This window comes from Helicoverpa zea, chromosome 9 (genome assembly GCF_022581195.2).
Source record: "Helicoverpa zea isolate HzStark_Cry1AcR chromosome 9, ilHelZeax1.1, whole genome shotgun sequence".
In the NCBI taxonomy this organism is placed as follows: Eukaryota; Metazoa; Arthropoda; class Insecta; order Lepidoptera; family Noctuidae; genus Helicoverpa; species Helicoverpa zea.
The window spans coordinates 4,708,179-4,731,883 of NC_061460.1; the positions used below are offsets into that span (position 1 = coordinate 4,708,179).

Sequence of the window (23,705 nt, forward strand, 5' to 3'; positions counted from 1 at the left end):
TCCAGCTGATCATAGCAGTCGTGGGTTGTCATGTTCACAGCTGATCGCTTCTGATACCTGGTGGTCAGGTCCATCTTGGCTTTCTCTAGAGACTTCAGAATGGCCAGTTTCACAGGACGTATACGTGCCACCTGGAGGTGTGCCTGAGGTGAAGAGCTTGCCTGTGATAACTCATTCCGCGGACTTAGTGCCTTTATATGAGGGTCCGATTAAAAAATTATTAAGTCATTATTCTTCATTTTCACGTGTCCAAAGAGCATTAGCTTGGTTGTTGCGATTTAGTAAAGTCTTAAGAAAACTTACTTTCAATTGTAAAACTTTGACTGTGGAGGAATTAGAAAATTCATTATCCCTGCTTGTTCAACACGAGCAGACGGAATACTTTGCTAATGAGATAGAGTCAGTAAAATGTGCAAGGACTTGTTCACGTCCTATTCAAAAACTTAATCCCTTTCTCGATCACCGAGGACTCTTGCGAGTGGGGGGGCGTTTAGTAAATTCAAAACTTCCACTCTCTGAAATTTACCCTTTGTTGTTACCAAAAAATTCACGACTGTCTGCACTTATAGTTGACTATTTTCATAAACTTCATCTTCATTGTGGACCTAGAATGTTGCAGTCTATTATAAGTCGTAGATTCTGGATTTTGGGTATTCGCAATTTAATACGATCGCGACTTTCCAAGTGTGTAACGTGCTTCAAAGTAAATCCCACATCAGTTTCACCTATAATGGGAAATCTACCGGCACCCCGAGTACAACCTTCACGATGTTTTTCAAAGATAGGGATAGATTTCGCAGGACCCTTCATCGTGAAAGAGAGTAAAAGGCGTAAGGCGCCTGTTTACAAGGTGTACGTCTGCGTGATGGTATGTCTCGCAGTAAAAGCGATCCATCTTGAGCTAGTTACAGACTTGTCGACAAGTGCATTTATCGCAGCTCTGGACAGATTCGTATCACGCCGTGGTCTTTGTCAACTTATTATCTCTGATTGTGGTACAAATTTTGTCGGGGCCAAGCGCTACTTAAGCGAGGTTCACCAGTTTCTTTCCACTCAGGAGTCAGAACTTAATACTGAGTGTACAAAGCGTAATATCGTGTGGCAACATAATCCACCAACTGCTAGCCACTTTGGCGGTATTTTTGAAAGTGGTGTTAAGTCGATGAAATACCACCTTAAACGAGTTATTGGCTTACAAGTGCTAACGTTCGAAGAGATGTTGACTGTGCTGAATAAAGTAGAAGCCGTCCTTAACTCTCGGCCGTTATGCGCTTTGTCTAGCGATCCCACTGAGGTAGATGTCTTGACACCGGGTCATTTCATCACTGGTGGTCCTTTGGTATCATTACCGGAGATACCGCTTACAGATACGTATTTGCCGCCTAAAGAGCGATGGCAATTGTTGCAAAAAATGACACAGAGTTTTTGGAAAATTTGGCAAAGAGATTACCTTCATACACTGCAGCAGAGGTGCAAATGGTTCAAAGACCAAGTCAATGTGCAAGTAGGTGATATAGTTACGATCGTGGAACAAAATCTCCCACCGTTGGAGTGGCGTTTCGGTCGGGTTGTCGAGCTTCATCCAGGCTCTGATGGTGTAGTGCGTGTCGTCACGCTACGTACGGCCAAAGGACTACTTCGACGGCCTGTAGTCAAGATTTGCCCTTTGCCTACTTCTAACTAAACCTTAACCTTTCCATTGTAATTTATTAACCATAATTATTGTTAATGTAGCTTAAAATCAACTTACTCTTAACTTAAAATTATAAACTTAACTTACTAGGTAATTCAGCACGATTTGAACTCAAGCACACATAACACGCATCTTTTAGTCTTTTCGACTCTTATTTTGTGAAATCCCTGGACTGATTTCAAGTGGGGGGGAATGTTTGAGCTTGCATGCATTCCTTATTCCTTCCATTTCCCTCTCCTAGTTCCAAAAACTGCCACTCACCAAGCGAAACGTGGCGCCACCGTCAATGCAAAAAACTTTCGCGCGAGTGCCAAAATTACGACGCCGGCCGCCATAACGCGCCGCAAATTAAAATCAAAAACTGTGTCTAAACTTCTATAAACTTCTTAAACTAGTCGACAACCCCTGCAGGGAGTTACTGGGCGCCCATCATACTATAAATTATATGTGTACAAGTGATCTGTGCAGTAGCGTGAGTGGATCAAGTTGCAGCAACCGGCGGAACTTTGTAAGTACCTACTGATTCCTATTTCCCATCGGTCCTGTGTGCAGCTTTCCATAAACCTCTCACAGAAAATCTCGTCCAGCCTTACAACCTGGATAGATCTGTAAAAAACCCTAATGGTCTAGGGCTTACGGTCAACGAAGCGCCGTTCAAGTCACACCAGGTAGGTATTAAGAAAGAATAGGTAGTAAGAAAGACATAGACCTATTTATATAGAGAAGAAAGACCTATATTTTGTCAAAGGAGATGGCCAAAAAAAGACAGGCCAGAGTCAACAGAAACTTCATATGAATGATCGGATTCATTATAATCATCATCATCCTCCTGCCCTTATCCCTAATTTTATTTGGGGTCGGATTCAGTATAGCTAGGTACATAAGTGGAGTACCTACATGAAAGGAGTACATAAGAGAGCACATAAAAGGGTATATAAAAGAGTACATAAGAGGAGTATATAAGAGGAGTACATAAGAGAGTACATAAGTGAGTACATAAGAGGAGTACAAAAGTGAGTACATAAGAGAGTACATAAGAGAGTACATAAGAGAGTACACAAGAGAGTACATAAGAGAGTACATAAGAGAGTACATAAGAGAGTACATAAGAGGAGTACATAAGAGAGTACATAAGAGAGTACATAAGTGAGTACATAAGTGAGTACATAAGGGAGTACATAAGAGGAGTACATAAGGGGAGTATAAAAGAGAGTACATAAGTGAGTACATAAGGGAGTACATAAGAGGAGTACAAAAGAGAGTACATAAGGGGAGTACATAAGAGGAGTACATAAGAGGAGTACATAAGAGGAGTACATAAGAGAGTACATAAGAGAGTACATAAGAGAGTACATAAGGGGAGTATAAAAGAGAGTACATAAGTGAGTACATAAGGGAGTACATAAGAGGAGTACAAAAGAGAGTACATAAGGGGAGTACATAAGAGGAGTACATAAGAGGAGTACATAAGAGGAGTACATAAGAGGAGTACAAAAGAGAGTACATAAGAGAGTACATAAGAGGAGTACATAAGAGAGTACATAAGGGGAGTACATAAGAGAGTACATAAGTGAGTACATAAGGGAGTACATAAGAGGAGTACAAAAGAGAGTACAAAAGAGAGTACATAAGGGGAGTATATAAGAGGAGTACATAAGAGAGTACATAAGAGAGTACACAAGAGAGTACATAAGTGATTACATAAGGGAGTACATAAGAGGAGTACAAAAGAGAGTACAAAAGAGAGTACATAAGGGGAGTACATAAGAGAGTACATAAGTGAGTACATAAGGGAGTACATAAGAGGAGTACATAAGAGAGTACATAAGAGAGTACATAAGTGAGTACATAAGTGAGTACATAAGGGAGTACATAAGAGGAGTACATAAGGGGAGTATAAAAGAGAGTACATAAGTGAGTACATAAGGGAGTACATAAGAGGAGTACAAAAGAGAGTACATAAGGGGAGTACATAAGAGGAGTACATAAGAGGAGTACATAAGAGAGTACATAAGAGTACAAAAGAGAGTACATAAGAGTACAAAAGAGAGTACATAAGGGGAGTACATAAGAGAGTACCTACATAAGTGAGTACATAAGGGAGTGCATAAGAAGATTACAAAAGAGAGTACAATAGGGGAGTACATAAGAGGAGTACATAAGAGGAGTACAAAAGTGAGTACATAAGAGAGTACATAAGAGAGTACATAAGAGAGTACACAAGAGAGTACATAAGAGAGTACATAAGAGAGTATATAAGAGAGTACATAAGAGAGTACATAAGGGAGTACATAAGAGGAGTACATAAGAGAGTACATAAGAGTGTACATAAGAGAATACATAAGAGAGTACATAAGAGGAGTACAAAAGGGAGTAAATAAGGGGAGTACATAAGAGAGTACATAAGAGAGTACATAAGTCAGTACATAAGGGAGTACACAAGGGAGTACATAAGAGAAGTACAAAAGAGAGTACATAAGGGGAGTACATAAGAGGAGTACATAAGAGGAGTACATAAGAGAGTACATAAGAGGAGTACAAAAGAGAGTACATAAGGGGAGTACATAAGAGAGTACCTACATAAGTGAGTACATAAGGGAGTGCATAACAAGATTACAAAAGAGAGTACAATAGGGGAGTACATAAGAGGAGTACATAAGAGGAGTACATAAGAGAGCACATAAGAGGAGTACATAAGAGAGTACATAAGAGAGTACATAAGAGAGTACATAAGTGAGTATATAAGGGAGTACATAAGAGGAGTATAAAAGAGAGTACATAAGTGAGTACATAAGGGAGTACATAAGAGGAGTACAAAAGAGAGTATATAAGGGGAGTACATAAGAGAGTACATAAGAGAGTACATAAGAGGAGTACATAAGAGAGTATATAAGAGAGTACATAAGAGAGTACATAAGGGAGTACATAAGAGGAGTACATAAGGGAGTACATAAGAGGAGTACAAAAGAGAGTATATAAGGGGAGTACATAAGAGGAGTACATCTTCTTTCTCTTTCTGGTCGTACCCTCTATGCTGAGGATCGTGACTTTATGTCAATCTTCTCCACTCGGTCCGGTTCAGCGCCATATGTACCGCTTCCTGTATGTGGCCTCCAGTCACCTCTTTGAGGTGGTCCACCCATCTAGCTGGTGCTCTTCCTCTAGCGCGCTTCCCCTCCATTTGTCCGAGAATGATGAGTCTCTTCAGGCTATGCAATGGAGATCGCATTATGTGCCCAAAGAAACTCCGGATCCTTTCCTGGCACGTAGTCAGCAGACGCTTGGCAACCTTCAGCTCTTCGAGGATGGAGACATTGGTCCTCATAGCTGTCCAAGGAATGCGTAGCAGCTTTCTCCAGCACCACATTTCAAAGGCATGGATCTTTTTGCGGTCCTTTTTCCTGAGACACCAAGTCTCCACCCCGTACAGGAAAATAGAGAAGACCAACGTACGAACCAAACGCATCTTAGTTACTCGGCGAATATTACGGTCTTTCCAGATTTTATCGAGGCTAGTCATGGCACTTTTAGCCATCCCGATACGGCGTCCGATTTCTTTCTCGCAGTTACCACTGTTAGAGATCAGCGACTCCAAGTATATAAATTCCTCCACTTTCTCATAATCCTTGAGCGCATTTGATCGACTTAAAACTTGAGCTCTGTCCACCGTCATCACTTTGGTCTTAGAGCGGTTTATGTGCAGGCCAAATTCAAGGCTCACTCTTTCTATTCGCTCCAAGACCACAGCCATCTCGGACTCGCTGGCTGCAAGGATTGTTGTATCATCGGCATATCTTAGGTTCGTGATCTTCGTACCGCCCACCGTGACGCCGCCATCCCAGCCATCAAGCGCCTTCCTCATAATATACTCGCCGTAGAGGTTAAACAGCTTCGGAGAAAGTATGCATCCTTGACGGACCCCTCGTTCTGTATGGAATGTTTCAGATTGTGATTCATCCAATTTCACAAAGCTCGACCCGTCAAGGTACAACCTCTGGACAAGGAAAATAAGATGTGATGGCACGCCCATTTCCGACATTATCCTGAACATGGAATTCCAATTTGCGCAGTCAAATGCTTTGGCATAGTCTATAAAGCACAACACAAGAGGTTTATTGAATTCGCGACATTTTTCAATGAGTAGGCGTACGTTCAGTATCTGTTCTCGTGTTCCTTTTCCTTGCACAAATCCTGCCTGTTCCGGAGGAATCTGTCTATCTTCGTAGGTGGCCAATCTCTTGTTCAAAATCTGCAGCATGATCTTACTAGCGTGGGGCATGAGGGAAATAGTGCTGTAATGTTCGCGTAAAGAGGAGTACATAAGAGGAGTAAATAAGAGAGTACATAAGAGAGTACATAAGGGAGAACAAGAATTTTTTGTACATAAGATGGCTTGTATAATGTTAGTGTATCTTGTTTTCACATTCTTTGATGTTAATAATCTTTAAAGTCAACATGACCTATTATTGTGATAATATAATATAGCTTCTATACCCCATGGATTTCATCCAGGTCTTTTTAGCACCATCAAAGAAAAAAGAACTATAATTAACCCATATAGATTACAATATAACAACATATAGATTTATCGATTGATATTAGATATTTCACATTACATTTAAAGATCGCAGAAGTGCACAAGTAGTGAGCAGCCGCGAGCGATGCAACCCGCTCACCTCAGACATTTCCACGGAGCAAGGAAAGATGAGCGGAGATTCCCTAATGCAGGTAGGTAAGGCGCCTTCTTCTAGGTCAAATACGTACGGTGGACATGACCAAAACGATCACTTACGGATGAACTAACAAGGCGTTCTGGTTCTTTGAGACATCTGTCAACGATTTTGGTGTTACAACAAATGATCGGGTCCAAGGAAGGCGTACAAGGGCGAAAACAGTAACGTTCGTCGTAATCCGCACACCCTCATTTTGGCGCGCTACTTTCTTAGGAGATTTTCTGTTATGGCACCTCCACTAGTCATTTGGTTCTCCATGGAAATTTCATAGACTCAACAAAATGATATATTACAATACGATAAGATGTAATGATGAACCTAATATTTTATGTTCTATCGGTTTCAACGATTGTATCTGCAAGACATATTTGAGACCTTTAATCGATTGAGCTTTTATTATTTGATGTGGTTAAGATGTTCTAAAGAGAGGTTTTTATTGTAATAGTTATTATGAAAGTAATAGTTATTACTCGTTGATAAGTATATGGCATTCGGTTTTCAGTTCTTAGCAAACCGCTTGGACTACTTTCTAGTTGGTTTTTACTTTCATACCGAACGATGTTGACAGATTTATCTCACCCTGTAGTCTCACCTCATCTTTTCAGTTATGTACAGACAGTTTTTTAACATGCAATATTATTTTTATACATAAATAAGTCCTGCATGGCTTAACCTCGCTAGTTTCCCACTTTGTCAATCACAGTCCATCATATTCTATAACAGATGATGTCGATGATCGAGGCCGATATTATTATCTCGCCGATATTAGACGCTCGACCATTTTCAGGTACTTATGATTCAATAGGTGAATCATAACCTAAGGCTATTTGGACAAACACTTATTATTTTCCGTACCTAGGTCTTGTTGGAAATAATATGTATCTATACTAATATTATAAAGCTGAAGAGTTTGTTTGTTTGTTTGTTGTTGTTTGTTCGAACGCGCTAATCTCAGGAACTACTTACTGGCCCGATTTGAAAAATTCTTTCAGTGTTAGATAGCCCATTTATCGAGGAATACTTTTTATCCGGGTTCGTGCAGAGGTTTCCACGGGATGCGGGTGAAACCGCTGGCAAAAGCTAGTGTATCATAAAGTTGATTACATCAATGAGGTTTTTAGAATTCGTGCTTAACTTTGTGTCGCTGCAGAAGTAACTAAATCCCCTAAGCTCCATTAAGAACCTATCGAGGGGATTTATTTCCAAAAACATTTTTAGGTACTTCCGAACGCAGGTCAGTCTATCAGTCCTGTCCTTCTCTGTAGAAAAAAGATGCTTCTGTTACTCTTCACAGAGTTAAAGCTTTAAAGGACAAGCCCAATCTTTTGAGAAAAGAAAATGTCGGTGGCAGATTTATCTTAGACTCCTCTTATTCCTGGTGCTACTGTAATCAAAAATAGCTGAACTCGACAGCCCCAAAAAGCCCCAATAAAGACGTAACTAAGAATATTCCATACCAAAAGTTATACCCCAAGATATTCCCAGGCTTCATCACATAAGTCATCTATTATGTCACGTTAATTAGTAAGCTGGCATCCTCATCATAATCTATCATGTTTAGCTTCGTTGATACCGGCGCCTGGTCACGAGTTTATCCAATTAATAATTATAACCTAGACAGCAGCGTAGGGTTTAATCTATATCTATATCCAGGATCCCAATTATCGACATTTCAAACAGACGAACACAAAGGCAGACAGACATACAGACACAGTTGCTTTCGCATTTAGACCGAAAGAACTACTTATATCTAAAAATAAAAGATGAACATTCAGTTAAAATAGTGTCTGAATTACCACCTTATGTAAACTTCCACAGTCATAAAAGCAATTTGATACTCAACACTCGTGCGTGATATACAAAAGAACCTACTTACAGGACCTATTATAATAATCCTTGTCATTTATTTTACATTGTATACAAAAAAAGGTAATTATTTCACAAGACGCTACCGACTGCACCGCGGGATCGGAACAAGATCATTTTCAAGTAATAGTCGTTGACGCGAGAGGAGCGCAGGCGCGCAGCGGTCACGGACTCGAACTTCAATGCTATGTGACATTTACACAAAACCAACGTTTTACCACCCACTAGTTTGAAATTGAAAGTTCCCATCGGCAAAACCAACAATGAATACTTTCATTTATTGGGAAATGGGAATCAAGGTACAGCTGAGCTTAAAGTTCGCTAGACTTCGCAGTTTAACATTATTGTTGAATTATTGAGTTTTAATTTTATGGCTATTGAATTACGATATGGTATTTTATTACTGGCAATAAATAATACACGACAATAGTTTACTTATTAAGCTACTGGCTTTCTACGTTTACTAGGTGAAATTATTTTCAGTAAAAGCATTCTTAATTCGTTCTTGAAGTGTGAAATTGCTGGCAGTGGCTACTGCCTACAATCGTCGCCTATATAAATTAGTTACAGAAATTATTATTGTTGTAGTACTAACTAAAGACGGCAAGCAGGAGCTGGTGTCATCTAATTAATTATCTATCTCTACAAAGTTAAGAATACAGTTTATCAACTAAGAAAAGCTTTCAAAGAAAATAATAGAGACATAATGAAGATGAAGGTAAGACACTGGATTCATTAAACAAGTTTTATAGACTTGACAATCAGATAAGGCATTAACTTTGCGCCTGCAGTCCTTATTGCAAAAGTTAAGTTCATCCAAAGGAATGTTTGTTTGCATCGCAGTCAAGTTTAACTGGGAACTAGATCTAAGCTCACCGATACACTAGCATTTGTATGCAAAACATAGAAATGTTAGAGTATCATGGATCACACAGTTAATCGGCACATTATGACGTTCGACATAAATCGTGGCATAACACATTTTCCCATATTAACATGCAGACGATCAAACTTATTAGAAGACTCACACATCATATATGTATTAGTCCAATATGCATCATTAAGAAAACTTTAATGGAAATAGCTAACGCAACTTAATCATGAAGTTGTAAGCTTTCGCAAGTGCCAAGTAGTGGGTGGCGAAACGAGTTAGCACACAATAATGACCCATATATGCACGTGGAGGAAGCTAGATTTATGAGAACCCCTTAGGCGAAATCCAAATTGGATTTCGTGAAGGAATACATCCGTATAGGGAATTCCAGGTTAAATAAATGTTTGTGAGCTAGGCGTGGGGCAACGAGGCGCGGATGCACTCGCGATATCGGCGGAGCACGCACAAGGTGAAGCAACCGAGAAAGGGCAAATCGGAGCAATATAAAACGAGGCACATCCTCGCAAACAGTATTCAGCAGACAGCTGAACAGCAAACAGCGCCTGTCCACTGGTACAAACTAAACACGACATGACTACTTCACTGGTAAGTCCATGAAGTCACGGTGCTTTGTTTGTAACGGTAGTTCCTCGATACTCCCTGATTAAATATTTTTTCTGGATTCAACCCCAAGTAATTGATTGACGAACCCTTTTGACTTAAACATCCAGGAGGATTATGCGGTCATGGGGTTAAGTAGCTCATTCCTTCATTTTTCACAATTAATAATACTTAATCATTATTTTCATTCAATATCAAGTGAATATATTGTTAAACGATCATATATAATATATTTCTAATTTTATATCCCACATATATAATCCTAAAGAGTATGTTTAAATTGAACCACAAAAGTATTTAAACAATTATGTGTATCCAACATTGCAGCATAATATAACAAAAATATTTACCAGAACAGTATATTAATGACACAAACAGAACATGTTAATTAAAATAAACTTGCACCAATTAATATAGCATTAATATTATTTCCAGTTGATCTTCTCTTTGGCGCTGATCGCGGTCGGATCATGTGGACGTCTTGAGCCTCAGTACTTACCACCAAGGCCTGGTGGCGGCGGCGGTGGTGGCTTTGGCAATGGGGGCTTGGGAGGAGGGGCCGGGGGAGGTTCAGGCGGGGGTGCTGGGAGCGGCTTCGGCGGAGGAGCCGGCGGCGGCTCAGGAGGGGGATTCGGAGGAGGATCAGGATCTTTTGGCGGTGGCAGCGGCGGCGGCAACCAGATACCGATCACCAAATTCGAGAATGTCAACAACGGCGATGGAACTTACCATTTCGAGTATGATTGTTCAGACTTATATGAGCACGTTGAATTACAAGGGGAGGATCAGTTGCATTTATCAGAAACTAATTTATTGCACCTATATTTACTTTCAAAAATGAAATTATTTACATTAATCTCCGTTACCAAAACTGAATCGGATAAAATATTTATTATAACTATTCAGATTTCTATCTAACTGATTTTACTTTTAACGCAAGTGCAAATCAATACGAAAGTTTAACCTCAATATTTCCGATAGCACAAAGACCCATAAATCTATAAAGCGCCTCAAGGAATTATACATAAGATCTCTCTAGCATTTAATGCTAGGGACTAATCCATTAGTTATCGCTCTTAGGTCTCACCGATTTCATTAACAGTTTCACTGCAAACTATATTCGCATAACGCTGACAACTCGATTATTAGCGCAAAACATTTGTAAAAGCTCATGTGCTTCACAAAAATATTAATTGTAATCCTTGTCTTTTCCAGCTACGAAACCGGCAACGGAATATCAGCGCACGAGAGCGGGGCCCCGCGTGCTCAAGGCCCCGAAGGCCTCGCAGTCACAGCCGAGGGCGGGTTCTCCTTCAAGACCCCTGACGGGCAGCAGATCTCCCTCACCTACACCGCAGACGAGAACGGCTTCCACCCCGTAGGACCCCACCTCCCCACCCCTCCGCCAATCCCCGAAGAGATCCTCCGCTCCATTGAGTTCAACAAGCAAAACCCCTCGTCGTAAGTAGTCTTTAATCACGTTGCTAAATCTAATGGCTTGTATAGGAAATGCTTTTTGCTCTAAGTAGGTATTTCGCTTGCACGTGTAGGTCCGAGCTCAAATCCGCCTACTCGGCGGTTCTCCGAAATGGAGAAAGAAAACTTATAGTTGAACTTCATATACTGTTGTTTATTAAATAACAACATAGCATACCTAAAACGTATGAAGTAATTAACGAAGAATTTAAGACTTAACTCTAATACAAATTCATCTAAAGTACGACAAAATAAAGTTACGCAACTTCTTGTCATAAATGAAGATACGTACTTTTTTATAACAAAAGGCTATTTAACAAAGGAAGACTAACTTCTGTAATAAGAACTAAGGCTCTATCAGTTACAAAGAAACTCCTATAACTTTGGTAAGGGCTACAAAACTTTACTGGACTCGAAAGTTCCGTCTTTAAAATAGAATGAATGGTCGAAGCGCTGCCATTGAAAAAAACTTACTACCGCAACGTCAGTCGATGCATTTAGTTCTAGTTTTTGTTAGCGCATGTAGTAAAAGTCATTGTGTTATTGCACCTTCAATGAACAGAAGAATTAACAAACTTCAAGAAACCACACAACTGTCGACCGATAGTTGGCCCAATGATCGGCTGATATTTTTTTGTAAAGGAATATCATTTATGTTGATTGGGTTTACCCAATCAACATTTTTCGTCAGCCTTTGGTAACCTAATCGTTTGAATGGGTACCACATCGAACATCTGTATACTAATTCAATAGCCCGATCAATCTATCGACCGACAAAAAGTTTGCAGTATGCAGTGTTATGAAAACTATTTTTCCGAGCGTGATATAAAACTCACATAACGTGCACCTCCACAAGAATACTTCAATAAAACGTACGCGACCTTAAACTCAGACTAATTCTATTGTTTTTTTCGTCTATTTTCAGCGAGGGCTCATACAATGGCGGCGGCGGCGGTGGCGGTTCCGGCAAGGGATCCGGCTCAGGCGGGAATGGAAACGGCTACCACTACTGATCTCACTCACAACTCACTCAGCTAACCTTAGAACTCGCAAGCAAATGCAGGAAGGCGTAAAAATAAATGTACAAAAGTACCTATATAAATGTACGACGTTGCTGTCTCGAATTGGATTTGCAGTAAGCTGGAATTGAAAAGAAGAATAGTGTTTGTGACAGGCATGTATGCAAGAATATTAAAGAAACTTGAAAGATCGCATATGATGACCAGCAAAAAAGGCTCACAAAAGCCAGTTACTATTGAAAGTGGCCAATGGATGATATGAAAACTCATGTAAGGAATGTTAAAGGTCGCCTTTAGAAGGGTCGCTTGACCGCAATTACATGTAGTGCATTTGCCTGCGATTTCAAAGCAATTTTAGCTAATGGGACATCGGACCGACGATAATGACTGCTGAACCGGGGAGGACTGTGATACCACGACGAAACTCGCACTGTTTATTTATTTAGTAAATAATTGTAGTCTGTCAATGTAAATAGGCATGGTGTATGAATAAACGTATGTTTATATGTGAATTGTTTTGGTTTCTTTTGTTTGTACATAACAAGCAATTCCTTAACTATTTTTCCAGTAATTTACAAGAATTTTGTCTATAATGAGGCATTTCAAACCATTCAAAACAATTGTGTTTACTATAAACAGCATAGGTTACACAAATCGTCAAGAAAAAAATATCATAATAAATCAATAGTAACCTACTTACTCCATAATGCGAAAGGTCAAGAGTTCAAGTCTAAGCTACCCGATTGAAAGGAGCGAGCAACGACGCTTCACCCCTCGCTGCCAGCCAATTGAAAATCAACAGGTGATATGATACCGATTCAAATATGAATCAAACATCTATGAATGAACCTGAAATGCTGACTATATCAGTCGTATTCAGAGATATTTGATTCGTGTGTGAATTGGTGAATGCTTTGACTGTGTGTCCATCGGCTGTAGGTACTTATTAGGGAAATTAATAAGGGGTAATTGGGTATATTATTAATATGTATTATGGTAAAAAAAATAATGATATTAACACATATTTGCGAGAAAAATACTTTAATTTTGCTTTTGCTACGATTCGCTTTGTCGTGTCTTTCCTCATTAAATGCACCTAAAAGAATATTGACGGAGATACATTTTCATATTTTCACGAGAAATATGTGTTTCCCTAACTGTTAACTAAGTGTAGTACTCACCATTTAAATTGAAAGTATGTTAAGTACCTTAAAGTTCATTTTGCATAAGCAAATAGGTCGAACAAGAAGCCTCTCACTTTAGTACTAAAACTGTCTTAATTTAAATTCAGTGTACCAGTTTAAAAGCTATATTTTACCACAATTATAACATAAATGTCACACTTAACGCAAGAAGGTTAAGAGTTTAAATAATATAAGGTCCTAAAACGACTATATCTTTAATACTATTAGCCATTGTCAGATAACAGTGGTTTACCTAATACCTATTATGTTTGGAAAATTATATTTCAGGATCGGTATAAAAGGAAATCTATTGGCGATTTCTACTTATGTCGTAAATGTAACAATAGGTAATTTCATAGAAAGCACCTAATAATAGTTTATGAACCCATTATAATGCTGACCCATTTTCATGATTTCTTGGGAATGGAAAACGATCGATAGGATTACTGTTTTCACTTTGCTCATAAAATGAAATTATAAATTAACTAGTATTGATATTATATGTCTTTGATAAACTGGAAATGCACATAGAGACTTCATAAAAGAAAAACACCAACATTCGAGTGCACTTTATTCAATTAATAAATGTAATCTGTGTCCAGAAAGTAATTTATGCTTTCTGTTATTAAGGCGACGAATTGGTCAACAATAATTCCATAACCGGCACGCGCATCTAAGGCGCCAAAAGGGGTCGGAGCGTCTGAGCGGGGCGAGGATAACAATACGCGCGCTAGCTTATAACTAAAAGTCGTAAGCGACAAAATGGTTTTGTAATTTTATTATTTTGAAATGATAATTTGATAAAAATTTCTTCTACAATTTTAAAGAGTATGTATATACTCAACTACTAAAAAAGTTAAGAGGCTTAAATCGGTCCCGTTTGCCCATAATATGTGAATCTCTTTTTAAAAAGAGGTATGTTTGATATATTTTTCTCTGTTATAAAAGTTACCTAATCATGTTTTGACGTCTAACAAAATAAGATTTATATCATGAACTTTCAGGTAACCAAGTTTTATTTTGATCCGTTTTGTATTTACTGAGAAAAATTGAGATCCTTGGCGCCAAAAATTCCAATTCGTCCTCTTAAGTACGTTGCGAGTTATATGTACCAACCACATTGTAAGTAAAAAAGCCTTTAGATTGGATATTGTTGCGATATACCCAATAGCAAATAGTTGACTACACAGTTCTCATCTAATTTCTAATTTCAGTGAAAAGGCGAAGCTAGCTAATCACTCAACAACCGATGACCAGCTTGTAAAAAATAATATAATTTATTTATTGTGGGCGGAAAATTCAAGCCATCCAAGTCTTTACGCAAAATAACGACATCTGTATTTGAACATACGAACTAGTTAGGAGTTTTTAGAACAATCGTTTCGATACGTCCAACTGTCGAAAGTATACTGAAAAGCTTACGAAAAAGTAACGAACTGTTGGATTTTTTAATTGTGTTCCAACCTCCTCACAAAAACTGCATTTGGAACAAATACAGATTTATTTCTGGATGATTTTTCTATATGAATGTGGAACCTATCTCAATTGTCTTATTGATAGGTAGATTGGTACTTATGTCTTTAAAATAGGAAAAAAACACACATTTAAAAAAAACTTGCAAATGGCTATGACCTAATAATTTAACCTGAATTAAAATTACAAACTTTCATTGAAAGCAAGAAAAGTATTTTACTTTCACGATGGAAAGTTCAATGGCGCGAAAAGTTTGTTTATGATATTTATTTGGATCAAATCCTTAAAATAGGACCAAAGTGATTAAAGTTCTGACAAACTTTTTAGCTTTTAAACAATATAGCATTTCAATAGTATCATATTCTAAGAGGGTGTTTTGGCCTAAGACCTTTTATTGGCATAGCTTTTAACTGCGATAACTATGGAGGGTCTCAGTATGAATGTTAGTGAGAAAGTCGGGGATAAAATATCATCAAATTATCTAAGCTTCACAATCGGCCCATACATTGCCTAGTAAAATTATATGTTTAATTAGAAAACTAAGCTACAACCGAATATACAAAACATATTTACATAGCAACTCATTCATTTTGCATAAATAAGTACCTAGTTCACGGGGCAGTGCGTACATAGTAAATTAAGAGATTGCACACTTCTCGTAATGGATACGTGAATATTTTGTAAATTTCTAGCTGTTAGAAACATTTCCTAAATGGTCCAGAACGATCATACCCGTAAACTGCACATTAAAATGTTTTTATCTTGTGCAATGGCGCGATTCTGCGGAATATGGCGCCCACCAGAGCATCAGGCATTGTTGATTGCGGCTCATTATGTAATCTGATTATACAGCATCTGTGGGCTAATCTTCAGTAGTCTGTTATTTTGTAAGATACACTTTAGACGTACGTTTAGTTGTAATTTAGGCGAGGGATCCTAGATTAGTTTTCTGCATAGTAGTTCGATGTTTGTGATTAAGCAAAGCGTATTGCAAATGCAAGCATCGGCTCGTTAGATCGGTGCTGACGTGAGATGCTTTTTTGTGCCCTAGGGAGAGTAAACCGGCTGAAGCTATTAAATGGCGTCAGGTGTTGATACTTAGCACTAAGTAGCTGTTATCTATGGCAGACATCTAGAATATATGAGTTATAAATAAACCAGGCTTTCCGATTACCTACACACACAGACACACTGCTATTTTAAATTGAATTTCTCCTGTTTCGTGTACTCTGTTTACTGACACAGATTCGTTTCGTGTCCAAACATCCAGAAAAAAATCAAAGGAGTGCAAATATTTATCCAATAGTGCTACTGCACTGAACTCATCGGAGGACAAAGACTAACCTGTGGACTTACTTGCTTACTTATTATTAAAGAAAATATTTGATGTCAATAGCTTTATACTCGTATATCCCCACTTACAATAATTGGTCTCGATGTTATACTTTAAATGCCAAAAATTGGTCTAGCCTATGCATCTAGCATCCTTACTAACATTTGTTACAGGTCAAATGCATAGCGTCCGACTGTCTAGCCATTCGAACTCTGACCTTGTGCTCTCGCCTCAGAGTTCTAAATTACATGTGTAACCGATCCATCCTTGAGACTGACATAAACGTCAAATAAAATCATTGTCTGAATTTGGTGTTGGTACAATCATCGCATCGGCGGGGGGTGGCCTCATTGGAATGCCGAATGTTTGATACACTCTTCACAAATCTGAATACGCCCTGACTGTGATATCGTGCAAGGTTCTTGGAAGGGTAACATCAATATAAAAACACTGTTACTCTAAGCAGATATCATTCAGTGAATAGCATCCTGAGGAATAGCATCTCATAGAAGAATAATACAATTAAAGAAATGGCTGGTTTAAAGGTAAGTGTAACAATAAGGTGCATCCAAATATTAGAGACTAAATTCGAACTTGAAAATTCAATATGACATCTTATTATAATATTCTTCTACATCCTTTGTATAGTTACAGTTTTAATAAAATAATAACCTCTAATTACAAACTAACTTCAATAATTCAATTATCCTCAGATCGTATCAACCCTTGCGCTGCTGTCAGTAGTGTCGGCAGGTCACCTGGGCCACCTGCAAGCCCCTGGCTACAACGCATTCGGTGCCAACGCATTCACGCCCGGCTCGGCTTCAGCTTATACTGGTGGCTATGGGGCGCACATCCCCATACTGAGATACGAGAATGTGAATAATGGAGATGGCACTTATAGATACAAGTGAGCAAACTCTTTATTTAAAATTGGTGCTTTATTGGAAAAAACTGTTGAAAAGTGTGTTATATCAGCCAGTTTTCAGTTGACGTATCCAACTTCTACTTGCAGTCTTTCACAGACTATGCCAGAAGACGTACTATACTAATGTAATTTATTTTAAGCTAAAAACAAGTTATAATAATTCCTAATTCTTTCTAATGGTATCAATACCATAATATTACACAAATACACAGAGGCTCTGTTCCCTGAACAAGGTGGTTAACCTGTATCTCAGGACACAGTTCCTTCCCTATTTACAGAAAACTTAAATATGCTGATTTAATTACAGCTACGAGACTGGCAACGGCATCTCAGCTCATGAGAGTGGAGCCCCCCGCGCGCCTGGTCCCGAAGGTCTTGCAGTAACAGCTGAAGGAGGGTTCTCTTACCGCGCCCCCGACGGCCAGCAGGTGTCGCTCACGTACACTGCGGACGAGAACGGCTTCCACCCCACCGGCTCCCACATCCCCACCCCGCCTCCCATCCCAGAAGCCATTCTCCGCTCCATTGAGTTCAACAGGCAGCATCCTTCATCGTAAGTTGTCACTGGTATATTCGGACCACCGAATCTTCCAAAATCGAATCTTAAGACTCAAGAAAGAATTCAGTTTTTATTTATCTGGGGGCATAAACCCTATTTCCTGTAGGTAATCCTTCATTTATTTTAACATGTAAATGCTATCCGATGAAGAATGCCGAGAGGCTTTTCTAAGTATCCCATTATAACAAACAAACCTATCCTAAGTGAAGCGGTATTTTTCAAATAATTTTTCGGCTTATGTGTATTCACTTTTTTCCATTTTCAGCGGTGAGGGTTCCTACAATGGCCGCTACCATCATGGGTACAACTACTGAGTGACAATAACGACTGACCGCGCCTATCAACGGACCGATCCAGCATTAACATAAACTTGTTGTTTAATAAGCATCGCTATTTATTCCAGTATTAAATGTTATTTTTATGGGCTTTAAATAAAGTTATAAGAATGTACCAATGCTTTTGTTTTTCGTATGTTTGGCCATGCAATATCCGCCATATTTTAAACTGAAATTCATCACACGGTTTAAATTAAATCTTTTTTATATTTCCTTACATCCGTTTTACCTACATTCATACATACTAGAAAAACAATCTTCCATTCTATAATATACCTATGTATTATGTAAAGCCCTATATTCCCAATTACGCTACCTGGAACTCAAAATTGAACAGCGCAGTGAAACTTGAGCGAGCCCTGTGAGCTAGCCCAACTTTCCAGTATTTTTGGCAGAATGCTAGACGGATTTTTAACAAACAGTTTGAATTGTACAAACAAAACACTGTCGCTGTTCTAATCGAAACTTTGTTTATCCTTTGCAATAACAGAATTCCAAATTCGTAACGTCAAATACAATTTTGGCGTTCTATTTGTGTTTGTGAGAACTTAAATAAATATAACATGAATTTTACCTCGTTCAACATATTCATTCCGATTACGTTAGGCATTTATTTGATTTGGATAGTTGGATGGTCAAATAAATCATCACGTTCCATTATGTAAATACAGCTGGTCAGAGTCACTAAAGAACTTGATTAAAATAATAAAGAACAATGGTCGAATTTTCCTATATTATATTGTAGCTCTTAGAGCTTTTTATAACACTGGATATCGTTTAGTCGAAGCTGGAATCAATGTCCAAAATGTTACAGGCGATTGAAGTCCCCTATTTTTTAAAGTTTCAGAACTTTCACACTATCGGATTATCAGAGCGTGGCAAAACTGGCAAAACAAGCCCAACAGCGCTGTCGCTCGGAAAAATTAAACGGGAAATCCGAAGCAAGAACTTCAGCATAATGCAGATATAGCAATAGGATGTTGGCGAAATATCGTACCTACCAAAAGAGATTTCCACTATATTATTTTTACTTTAAATTTCTTTAAATAAAATAAAAGGAGATTTATGTCTTTTAAGATTTTACATTGAAAAGTTTTTTTTTATATATTTTTTTTTTTAATTTAATATTTAAAGTTGTAAAAAATATGATGAGAAATAAATAAATAAATAGCACGGAGGAGAAAAGACTTTTCTCCTCCGTGAATAATAAATAGTTATATAGTTCAAGTTTTTCAGTCCGAAAGTGCTAAAAGGTCAAAATTATTATCGAATCGATTTTCTTTAAAAAAAAATATGCAACCATCGTGCCAACTGTACTGTGTAGTGAGCGAGTACTCTTACACTGAAATCGGTTCTCAGAATCTATACATATAATAAAATGATAGGAAAGTCAAAACTGTACATTGAATATTTTTTTAAAAGAATACTTGGGGGGTGATCTATTATCGATTCTGAACCCAAATATATAGTTATTAGAATTTTTGTCTGTTTGTCTGTATGTCTGTTTGTCTGTTTGTCTGTATGTTTGGTCTCACTGAACTCGAAAAGTACTGCATAGATTTAAATCAAATTTTGCATGAATATTACCTGGGGGCCGGTTCAACATATAGGATATATATTATCACGCTATCACCTACGGGGGATGAGCAATGAACGATAATTTCTGTTAACGTTTCTGCAACAGCGGGTGCAATAATGACACATATTTGAATGTTGAACTTTGTAAGTTTATCGGCCTATTATCAATCTTTACATAGAAAATAACGCTTTTATAAGTAACTTGAGCAAAAAACTGAATTTAAAGAAATGATATCCTAAAATTATAGATGAAGAAAATCATGCAGAAACAGATGTGCCATAAAACTGGTAGTAGGTAAAATATCAATGAAAACAGACTTCACTTTGTCATGGTATGTTCTTACTTTCAAGAAAAAATTATATGACAACGTGTGTATTTCGCTACTATAAAAACACTACAAGAAATATCAGCGCATCATCAGGGACATTTTTATAATTCTTTCACCATTAGAAAGCTACATTATCTGCGAGTAGGGCTGCCATCTCGAATTTCGCCAAACCCGGACAAACATTAAAAAAAACCCGGACATTTGGCGTAAATCGCATTTTTCCCCGAACGAGTACGATTTTCTTTAAACAAAATAATACCTAATTTGTAATCCATTTACTATTAACATATACTTAAATTCAATGAGGTTCTTCCTTACATGAAAAATGTCCGGGTATTCCCCGGACACTTCTTGAAACCCCGCCCGGACGGCCCCCGGACGGCCTCCAAACGAGGACAAATCCGGGGAAACCCGGACGGATGGCAGCCCTATCTGCGAGTAACATAGGGTATATTTTATCCCGGTGCGGGCAGTAGTTCCCATGGAAACGGCACCCACGTCCCGAAGAAATTATGAACTTCCCCACATTCTTAAAAAGTCTACATATGTTGTTCTGACATAATATAAGCTATACCTCTCATAAACATGAATATCCATTCATTTCATCCAATAACAAACATGCATCACACTGAAAGTGCATTGCGAGTCTAAGATTTTATTATTATAAAAAAAAACATTGTAATTAATATTCAAACATCCTTAAAAATAAGTTCCTGGTTTTAATATATTACATTATTTTGAATTCACTTACATATAAATAGAAGGTCCTTATTAATATACTTTTTGAGTAATGAAGAATGTAGGCAAAATACGACCGAAAACATTGTGTCACTTCTAAAATTAACATCAATGGGAATAACTACCTGTCACAATACGTCAACAAGATGTCAACAGAAGACAAGAGTTCGTTCGTTCTGAAAACGCACAAATTACACGTCGCAGGCCAGAGACATACTTGCTTTCAACTTCTGATCACAAATCATCGAGCTAAGAATTATATCACAAATACACCGTTCACAATTACGAACAGTCACAGTCAGACCCACGGACTGAGTCTAAAAAAACACCTTTTATATAGCTACGTTTATATCATTTATATTATTCAGTTACAAAGACATGTTACTATCAAACATGTTTTCGCTAAATGTTCTATTAGTTTTTGCAAACATACATTCCCAACTCTGATCTCATGGAGGTGGCGCGCGGGTGTCACCACTGTGCGGACTGTGCGACCTATCGCACCCGGCCCCGGTTTAAACCATGATCTGGAGCGAGAAGAAATGGGATGACAAAGAATGAGGCGGCGGAGCGACTGAAAATTCCCAACTCTCATCCCAGCCACTGCGGTAAGACACCACGAAAGCCGGATGTCGAGAGACGACTCCCGGCCACCGTAGGCGTGAGCGATTAGTTTTGAGTGGGTCATCGACCTTCCGGCTTCTGGGAGACCCGTTATTTCACGCGCACCTCAAGGAGATTCAGCAAACCCCTGTGAGGCCCACTAGGGCCAAAGCCTGACACTCCCTCACGCTGCTCAAACTGATGGCTGAGAATTACGTAACTTTCCAGGATGCCATGCAACGTGTTGCAAATGCCCAGGCCTTTGGAAGCTTGGTAATCCTTTTCTCCACCTTAACTTGAGTTTTGTGGTACATGAACAAATTAGAATAGTAATGAATTAGGTCATCTTCATCACGTATTTACCAACTCTTAATGTTCATCATGCACACCCGCTTCTCTAACTTTATTGAAGGATCACTAAGATTGTTTCAGTTAGTTTAACTACGCTACTATAGCCCGCTGTCAAACCTTTTAATATCAATTCTGTAGAAGTGTGAATATCGAATGTGTAATATATCGAATTTCCGTTTGTGCATTGCACAAAAACCAACGTTATGATTTTCGAGAAGTCAAAAGAGTTGGCCGGCTAAGAATTATATTCATCGTTGGTTAATTGAATACATTTTCAGAAACCACAATAACAGTAGGAACCAAAGCGAATGATCGCTTCATAGAGCTCTGATTTTCTCGAGGCGATCAAGTCAGTTCTGGTCTGTTCGCTCATCAGATCTTTGAAAGCGGTTCGATGATAATATATTGTTGTCCTGTTTACCTACGTGTGACACATAATATGGTATTTAAACGTCCTCCGCTAGAGAGCGAACGTTTGTGCTATTTATAAAGACGAAATTTTACGGTTGTGCAGTAGTGACGCACAGTATACACAGCACTTATGTTTCTTCTGATCTGCTGGCTCCACCAAGAAATGACAAATTGCGAGCGTACATTTTGAAAATCTTGGAAGAACTGCAGGCTTCAAGTGCCAACACACGAATTGGACTTAGGGTAGGTTCATATATGACCGAACATACGTCGCGTATTTTCGGTCGCGTAACGCCAAAACAGACAAATATACAATAAAACATTCAATCATTCACACCTAACCAATGATGCGTTAGTGCGTCGATCATACATTTACAATACGCTCGACGCATTTTCCGTCAGATATGAACCGACCCTTACTCTCTCGGACGTATACTTTACCTGATCGTGAACTAATGCAAACATTTCGGTGGAATTCCAACATAACATAGTGAGTGAGTGCACAGAAAATCCCCGAAACACAAGTAGTGAAACTATGCGCTTGCCTGATGACTCAGTGTTGGCTTCCAGTCAAACCGAATCTTTTTGAGTACCAATGTTTACTTGGAGTGCCTATCTGATCTCTTCAACCCAGTGAACTAGACACCGCGTTATCCATGGTAAGTAAAACTGTTTGACAGACTTTCTGGCTCCTGATTTGTCGCAGCTGCTGCAGAAAATGTACAAATGACAACTTTGTCAGACCTTTGTTTTATGTGAGAATTACGTAATAATTTTCCAAATCGGTTGACTAGATCCAGAGATTTCCTCAACGTCACAAACTTTACTTCTTTTGTTTAGATAAATAGTCACACGTCGTCGACACCACCTTGATTGATCAACCCGTGCTGCTGCTAAGTGGTAATCCTATTATATTGTTATGTAAAAGAATACACCTACGCTACGGCATAAGTAGTATTTTGACAATTCCAAATTGCCCACGCAGACGAAGTCGCGGGCAACAGCTAGTTTGGAACAAAGCTGCAAATTAATTGGGAGCAGGTGAAAATGTTTTTTTTTTTTAACGTTTGTGAACTTAAGTCACGTATACACGTGACAAAAGTCGAGCTTCGATTTATCCGGTTCAGGAACAATTTTTTTGAAAATAATGTTGCATGTGTAGTAGGAACGGTTCCTTTTATTAACTTCAGTTCTCTTTTCTTTATCATGTCACAATTCAAACTTATAAATGATTTTAAGTTTTTGCATCCGTTAGGTACGAATAAAAGGTGCATTATATAATATTCAGTCATGATTAAAAAATGGCCTGAATTAACATTTTTCACAAATATGTATGTTTCATAATGTGAGTATTATTAATTACGGAAATAACTATTCGTTAAAACCATGTGTCAAATGTCAACAATCATGAATCATTCGAAAAGGGTGTTTTAGGACAGAAAACATATTCCTTGTATTTAAATACTTTATTTACAGCTTATAAAAAATAACATTATGCACTGAAATAAATTAGTGATGCTCTTAAAATTATTCAAACAATGCCGGAATTCGTGGTCCGTAATCGCGCTTAGGTCTTCTTATTTGTCGGCAAAAGATCATGT

The 23,705-nt window shown here is 38.3% G+C and overlaps 2 protein-coding genes across 2 annotated transcripts; both read left to right on the plus strand.

Annotated features, from left to right (window-relative positions):
- Window positions 1–9,757: 9,757 nt before the first annotated feature.
- On the plus strand, window positions 9,758–12,777 carry LOC124633291 (pupal cuticle protein 20-like). Its single transcript, XM_047168469.1, has 4 exons — window positions 9,758–9,772; window positions 10,223–10,524; window positions 11,003–11,248; window positions 12,189–12,777. The coding sequence occupies exons 1-4, from the start codon at window positions 9,758–9,760 to the stop codon at window positions 12,274–12,276; spliced, it is 651 nt and encodes a 216-aa protein (XP_047024425.1). The 3' UTR covers window positions 12,277–12,777.
- A 3,739-nt stretch (window positions 12,778–16,516) lies between these two features.
- LOC124633295 (pupal cuticle protein 20-like) lies at window positions 16,517–18,192 on the plus strand. Its single transcript, XM_047168472.1, has 4 exons — window positions 16,517–16,817; window positions 16,986–17,182; window positions 17,508–17,753; window positions 18,025–18,192. The coding sequence occupies exons 1-4, from the start codon at window positions 16,803–16,805 to the stop codon at window positions 18,071–18,073; spliced, it is 507 nt and encodes a 168-aa protein (XP_047024428.1). The 5' UTR covers window positions 16,517–16,802; the 3' UTR covers window positions 18,074–18,192.
- The last annotated feature ends 5,513 nt before the right edge of the window (window positions 18,193–23,705 follow it).